The 7,403-nt window shown below is 44.0% G+C and overlaps 1 protein-coding gene across 1 annotated transcript in view; it reads right to left on the reverse strand.

Annotated features, from left to right (window-relative positions):
- The window catches only part of daxx (death-domain associated protein), a 9,288-nt gene extending 4,716 nt beyond the window's left edge, over positions 1 to 4,572 (reverse strand). Inside the window, exons 1-6 of the mRNA XM_008330946.3 lie at positions 4,424 to 4,572; positions 3,574 to 3,831; positions 2,884 to 3,321; positions 2,293 to 2,424; positions 1,419 to 1,535; positions 208 to 439 (exon numbers count right to left, since the gene is read on the reverse strand). Coding sequence (XP_008329168.1) covers positions 208 to 439; positions 1,419 to 1,535; positions 2,293 to 2,424; positions 2,884 to 3,321; positions 3,574 to 3,807 — 1,153 coding nt within the window. The 5' untranslated portion in view covers positions 3,808 to 3,831; positions 4,424 to 4,572. The remainder of the gene's footprint in view (positions 1 to 207; positions 440 to 1,418; positions 1,536 to 2,292; positions 2,425 to 2,883; positions 3,322 to 3,573; positions 3,832 to 4,423) is intronic.
- Between the last annotated feature and the right edge of the window lie 2,831 nt (positions 4,573 to 7,403).

The raw sequence follows: 7,403 nt of genomic DNA on the forward strand, positions 1-7,403 counted from the left end.
GTGTGCCACAGGGGCCGGGGTGTGGGCGCTAGAGAGGGGGGGGGGGGGGGAAGACACCAGTCAATCAACGACAACAGCGACAACAGCGACAACAACGTCGTCGCCGTCAGGCCTCTTTAGTCAAACTTTAGACTGACCGTCAGGTCAAAGTCGGTGGGTGAACTGACAGACCTGTGAAGTCAAAGGTTAAAAGGTCAGAGAGCCTACCAGGCCTGTAGGGGTCGGTGAGCTGAGAGCCAAAGTTGAAGACCAGGTCCAGGTGGCGTCTCTCCTGCAGCTGACTCCCCGTCTCTCTGAAGGCGTCCAGGGCGATCCGGCTCAGCTCCTTCTTGCTCAGACCCAGTGTTTGCCGCTCATTGACTCTTAACACCAGCTGCAGGATGTCCTGGTAATCTGGGGGGTTCCTCCGAACCTCCGGACTGTTGATGTAGCGCTCGATCTGAGGAGAAGAAGGGGACGGGAGCAGAGGTTTCACCAGCCGCAAAATGTTTAGAAGAGCGAGAGAAACGGCTCCAGATTCTGGAGGTGAAAACTCCAGTGGCAGGTTCAGTGACGACCGCTGACTCTGGTGAGTTTTTCTCCCCAACTCCCAGTCCAATATTCCTGGTGTTGGTTCATGTTCTTGAGTCTTAGACTAGGTTCACACTGGGGGGGCAGAGTCTGAGACTAGGATCACACTGGGGGGGGCAGAGGCTGAGACTAGGATCACACTGGGACTTCAGCTAAAAAAATCTCGTAGTAGAAACGAAGCAGTTCTTATATTATTACGTATATATTAACCCTTTCAGAGGCGTCGTAGGCCGTCAAATCTGGTTTACTCCTACGTGCAGGTTATTTCTTGCGGACTAGGATCACACTGGGACTTCAGCTAAAAAAATCTCGTAGTAGAAACGAAGCAGTTCTTATATTATTACGTATATATTAACCCATGTATGTTACAAAATGTCTTTTTTTTAACCTTTTTTTTCTTCTTAGGCTAGAAAATGCTTTTTTTTAAATCACATAAATAATGAAAATATTGGAAATTGGAAAAAATGTAAACACTACAAAAACCCGTGAAGGAGCGAAAAATCTGCAACACAAGAATAGGTTTAAAATATTATTAAAAACCAACGATGCACCGGGGGCGCCACAGTTGAACTGTGATACAGCGAGGGACGACGTTGCCCCACGTATCGTGATGCATATCGTATCGTCAGACTCTTGACGGAACACGATCCAAAATCATCCATTCAGTGTGAACAGACTGTAGGTGTGAATGTTATCAGATCTCTGATCCTCTGCTGCTGTCACTAATCAACCCTGACCCTCGTCTCCACCTCTTTTCTGTCCTGTAAACATCACCCTTTCATATTTGTTTTCTCCAGTGGATCGTCCAACGACACACAGCTGCCATTGGTCCAGTTAAAGACACTGACCTTTCTGTTAATCTCGGGGAAACGAGTGCTGGTGTAGGGGATCCTCTGCTCGATGACTCGGCCCGTCAGCGTGCTGCAGTCCTTCAGCTCACACAGCTTCTCGTAGATTTTCATCATCTGTGGAAGGAAAGGAAGGAAGGACGGCGTCCGTGAAGCTGTGACGGAGGTTCTGGGCCCGGTCAAACCGTCGCCGACTCACCTTGCGTTTGAGTTTGTGTTCCTGGATGTAGAGCGAGTCCTCGGCCTCCATGTCGTCCAGACTCAGCTCCGTCTGCTGCAGGCGGCAGATCTCCTCGTGGTAGACCTTCAGCAGGTTCTCCAGGTAGGCTATCTGAGAGGAATGAGGACCAGATGGGAGTCAAAATGCAGGACCTGGAGAGTCCCAGTCCAGAACTGGTCAGAACCAGTCGCACCAACACCAGTTCACAAACGTCAACGTCATTCAAGTTTCAACTACGCTTACCGTCAGTGGTAACGTGTTTTCAGCATTAGCTCTTTAACAATCTCTACATTTAACGAACAGCGCCCCCTCCAGGTCACTACAGACTGTTTTTTTAGGTATGCACTGATGGAGGATCTGTTTTAGGTCTTAAAACTTCATTCAAATACTTGATTCCGATCTAGAGAAATTCTTTGATATTATTTTATTTTTGTTCTATTAATGTATTGTCTAATGCAGGGGTGTCAATTTTCACTGGTGGGAGGGGGGGGTGGGATCCTCTGCTCGATGACTCGGCCCGTCAGCGTGCTGCAGTCCTTCAGCTCACACAGCTTCTCGTAGATTTTCATCATCTGTGGAAGGAAAGGAAGGAAGGACGGCGTCCGTGAAGCTGTGACGGAGGTTCTGGGCCCGGTCAAACCGTCGCCGACTCACCTTGCGTTTGAGTTTGTGTTCCTGGATGTAGAGCGAGTCCTCGGCCTCCATGTCGTCCAGACTCAGCTCCGTCTGCTGCAGGCGGCAGATCTCCTCGTGGTAGACCTTCAGCAGGTTCTCCAGGTAGGCTATCTGAGAGGAATGAGGACCAGATGGGAGTCAAAATGCAGGACCTGGAGAGTCCCAGTCCAGAACTGGTCAGAACCAGTCGCACCAACACCAGTTCACAAACGTCAACGTCATTCAAGTTTCAACTACGCTTACCGTCAGTGGTAACGTGTTTTCAGCATTAGCTCTTTAACAATCTCTACATTTAACGAACAGCGCCCCCTCCAGGTCACTACAGACTGTTTTTTTAGGTATGCACTGATGGAGGATCTGTTTTAGGTCTTAAAACTTCATTCAAATACTTGATTCCGATCTAGAGAAATTCTTTGATATTATTTTATTTTTGTTCTATTAATGTATTGTCTAATGCAGGGGTGTCAATTTTCACTGGTGGGAGAGGGGGGTGGGGGGGCACATCAATAATACAGTTCCCCTTGAAGGGACTGAGATGAACTCCTGTTCCTGAGGTGGAAATAAACCCACCTGTTTCTTGGACGCCCTGGCCGTCTTCCTGTCCGCTCTCTCCTCCGCCTGCGGCTCTGAGGTGGACGGCCGTTCATCTTGCGTCGCTGCCGTACCATTTTCCTGTGCTTTTTTTAGGCTGCCTTTGGTCTTGTCTTTACATTTAGGAGGAGCAGAGTTGGACGCAGCAGGACACGAGGTGGAGGTGGACGAGTCGGCCTCCACCCTGGTGAGGCTCTGCCTCTTCTTGATGCAGTGCTGCCGCAGCACGGTGCACAGTTCGTTGATGAAGACAAAGGTTTTGGAGCGGTTGTTCTGAGCACGGGTTAGACATCGGCCCACGGTGTTCCTGAACTCCACAGACTTCAGGAAGTCGGGCGAGGCCTTGGCGTACTTGGTCTGAAGGAAGGTCAAGACCTCGGGACAGTCCTGGGTGAGAGCTGAGCAGTGCTCCACGAACTGGACCAAAACAGTGGAGAAAAGTGATCACAACCTGGGAGTGTGCTCTACAGGAGTTAACCAACATGAATATTATTTGTATTTTGATTCGTATGATTGTTGAAACATTTTTTCCAAGTTCTCTCTGTATTGTAAAACTTTTTCTTTCTCTTTCTAACGACGTTAATGTCTTCATAGTAAATGATTTATTCTGATGTTGACATTATTTTTTTATTTCACTTTAATTTCATCACAGTTGACCTTTGAGCTCACCTCTGAAAACAGTTTCTGGTTCTCGGCCTCCAGGACATGGCTCTGCTTCTTGGCTGTGGCGAACGGTGACGGCGGGACGTGAATGATGATGGGCTGCGGAGCTTTGAGCTGGGGAACAGGTCTTGCTGCAGACTCAGACCTGGAGGTGGAGCAGGACGGCTGCGGACTGTCGTCTGAGTCTCCTTCATCCAGCACTATGATTTTATCCGCCATCCAGGCAGGTGCCACCGCCATGAAAGAAACACCGCCTGTTTCTGACTGTCACCACATACAGAGGGACAGAGTGAGTGTTTACCACAGACATACGGAGCACAAGAACAGACAGGTGCAACAGAATGGACCTGCAGACATGAACGGACTTTCAACTAAAACAGAGACAAACAAGCCTGGATTCTAACGATGCTTTGGACAAAATAAACTGTGAAACTGTGATGAAAAAAGCAACTCTGAAAGAACTGCTTTTGTTTGGGCTTAATTCAAGAGAAAACTGTATATATTATATTTATACAAGGATTTCTAAACCCATCTGTGTCTGTAATTAATAAATAAAGTAAATAAAGTACTCAGCACAAGTATTTTAGAGAAACAGTTCTCAACAATTTACTTAATAAATGATTAAATGAAATACAAACAAGGATGTGTTTGTGGTTAGGAAAATAATAAGGTAACTGAAATAACTCTAAAAACACTATACCATCAACTAAGTCTATAATTTACAGGACGGTTAAACGACTGTTAATGACGTGTAGAATCAAAAGGACAGACGTTGGTTTAAATATAAAAAGATAAGACGCTTGAAGCCAAAGTGGAGGAAATGTCACTTCTCTGGCTCCTGGTTTGTCAAACTCACCTGATTTCTCGGGGCTCTGAGACGAAGAAAGCGGGAGATATTGGTGAAGTCCACCCGAAGTTATTAAAACTATACTTTCACAGTTAGCCTACAATTAGCATGGGGAAGCTGCTGGTTAGCGCTGCTTGTTACTTTGCTACATGACGGAAATAAAATATTTATGCGACCTCAGGACAATCCACAAATATTTTTAGTTTTTCAACTCAGTGAGCGATGTTTACGACAGTAGATTGCTGCTTTACGTCTGCTCGAGACTTTGCCGTGCTGGCGCCTCTGATTGACTGATGCTTCAGTAAACCCGACACCTATAGGCTGCATTGGTTCAGTAATAAAATTCTTTATACACCGTTTGATTTTAAAATGTGTCTGTAAATCGGTCATGAGATAAAATGGCTGTTTATTGTTACGACAAAGAAAAGACACAACGTTTGTAATTAGTCCAGAATTAGATCTGACATTTTCACAGTGAACATTTAAATACGTTTCTGAATATAAGTCTGGTCTGCTTTGTTAAAATGAAAAATAAAAGGTATATAAACTGACAACAACATACTTTAAATCACCAGTCAGTCAGTATCTTTTTCAACCCATCAACTTATCATTTGTATTTTTAGGACATGAAATGAAGACACAAAAATCTTTAAGTGAGTTTATATTTTTAACGTCATTGTTGTTCACACACAAGAAGCAGAATCAAACAGAATCCATGTTATAGTTTTTATTTCAAACCTTTTTATTCACTATATTGACCTTTTATTTGGACAGTTAGCCCGAGCTAAGGTTTGCAGTATTTCTCTCCTCCCTCAATGAAATGAAAAATCACACACATTAGAAACAGAATACAGGACATAGAAGAAAAACAAAAGTGTTTCAAAATATACATGGATTAGTCAAATATTTACAAAATAAAAATTCAAAAACATCATCACCATGTCATGAGAGAATATTGTTAATATTATTGATATTATTAATAACTAGTAATGTTTAATTATTTCTTCATGTTATTTAATTATCAAAAATAAAAATGTGAAAGAATAAATTCAGACTAAAACATGATGTTGTTTTTCAAGACAAACTCTTTATTGAATATGGTGGAACAAAACAAACGTAAATGTTTGTACTTGAAGCGGAAGCACAGTCTACATGCCGGGCCATTAGACGACGTCACCAGATACATTGACGAAACAAAGATAATTCTATAAAATGAGAAACGTCTTAAATGCCTGAAATACTCGATTTTCTCAAACAATACCCCGACAACTTCAGCTGTACAGTCCACTTGTGCTCGAAAAATGTATCCGCTAAAATCTCCGGAGTAAGGGAAACTCTGATTGGCTGGCTGTTTCAGTAAAGTGATCGTGTATTGGAGGAACGTAGTCGTAGACGTGAGAAGATGTTTGTTGACGGACTGGTTTTTTAAACAACAAACTAAATAAAAAACACACATTAAAATATAATAATATTCATAGCAAGCATTCATGTTATTTAATTATCAAAAATAAAAATGTGAAAGAATAAATTCAGACTAAAACATGATGTTGTTTTTCAAGACAAACTCTTTATTGAATATGGTGGAACAAAACAAACGTAAATGTTTGTACTTTAGAACCTCAGATGACTGTAAGGTACAAACAAAAACTCTAAAGCAATACAGACCTGTATAGACTATATATATACATACATATATATGCACACACACACACACACATATATATATATACAATTATAACCAGTCTATACAGGTCTCTATTTGTTATTTCTTTGTGTGAAAAGCATAAGTTTTTACCCAGTGAATAGCCACAGACACCAACATTTATTTGTGCAGCACAGCCATAAAAACAGGACCAGTGTAACCCGACCGTGAGCACTGACATCCTGACACGTTCACACACACTCATCAGCTCGGTCAGTGAGTGTGAGTGTGGACATGAGCAGGACAACGGTCACTTCAGGGATCTCCAACTCCTGTGGTTTCACATCTTCACACCTGGTCCTCAGTTTCTCATCTTCAATTCTTCTTCTTCTGTGTGAAGGTGAAAGTGTGAAACAATGAGACAAAAACAAGCAGCTCAGGTGAAAATGTTTTTCTTGTCGTTCAAACTCACCTTATCCTGGTTTTCTGCTGCAGCTGTGCCTTAAAAACAAGTATTCATCAGACATGAATATATTTGTACTCTGAGTTCATGAGTGGACTTCCTGTTACATGCTGTGGTCGGAATTCATACCTGGTCCACTGACGGTCCAGGACACCAACTTGATGAGACCATAGAGGACCAGTGCCACGCCCACCATCGCCATGGAGTCTTCGATGGAGGGAGTACTGACGGCTGCAACAACCAGGGCAGCACACGGAGGGTTAAACAATGAACCAATCACTGAGTCAGAAATACTAACAAGTATTTTGGTTTTCATCTCATGGAGAATTCAGAAGGAAATCCAAGACTTTTTCTTTGCTTTCTTCTATTATTAAAATATGATTTTAAAGTATGGGCTCTAGAAAGACTTTACTGTTAATTATAATTATTATTATAATTATAATTGTGGGGGGGTCAGGGTCAGGGTCAGGGTCAAGGTCAGGGTCAGGGTTCCTTAGGCTGGACCAGTGGAGAACCAGTGAACTAGAGATCGTCTCAGATCTTTCATCAATTACCGATGATGCTGAGAGAAGTGCTGCTCCGTCTGGTGCCTCCAGGGTGGACAGCCACACAGGTGAGCTCTCCTCCAGTGCCCAGGTCCATCTTGGACGTGTCCAGCTCCAGCCACATGCTCTGGCTGTAGGTACCGTCCCAGGCCTGCTTGTGTCCTGTCATGCTGCTGGAGTCCAGAGGCCGAGACTTCCCATCACTGCCTTTAACCTCCCAGCTCATCTCCAGGGTCAGGGGGGCGAAGCCTGACGCTTCACACTGGACACTGAGGGACTGACCTGGAGCCAGGAGGGGCAGTGGAGACGGGTGGATGGAGAGGGACGGAGGTTCTGTGG

Source organism: Cynoglossus semilaevis, chromosome 18, assembly GCF_000523025.1.
Source record: "Cynoglossus semilaevis isolate Cse_v1.0 chromosome 18, Cse_v1.0, whole genome shotgun sequence".
NCBI classification, from domain to species: Eukaryota; Metazoa; Chordata; class Actinopteri; order Pleuronectiformes; family Cynoglossidae; genus Cynoglossus; species Cynoglossus semilaevis.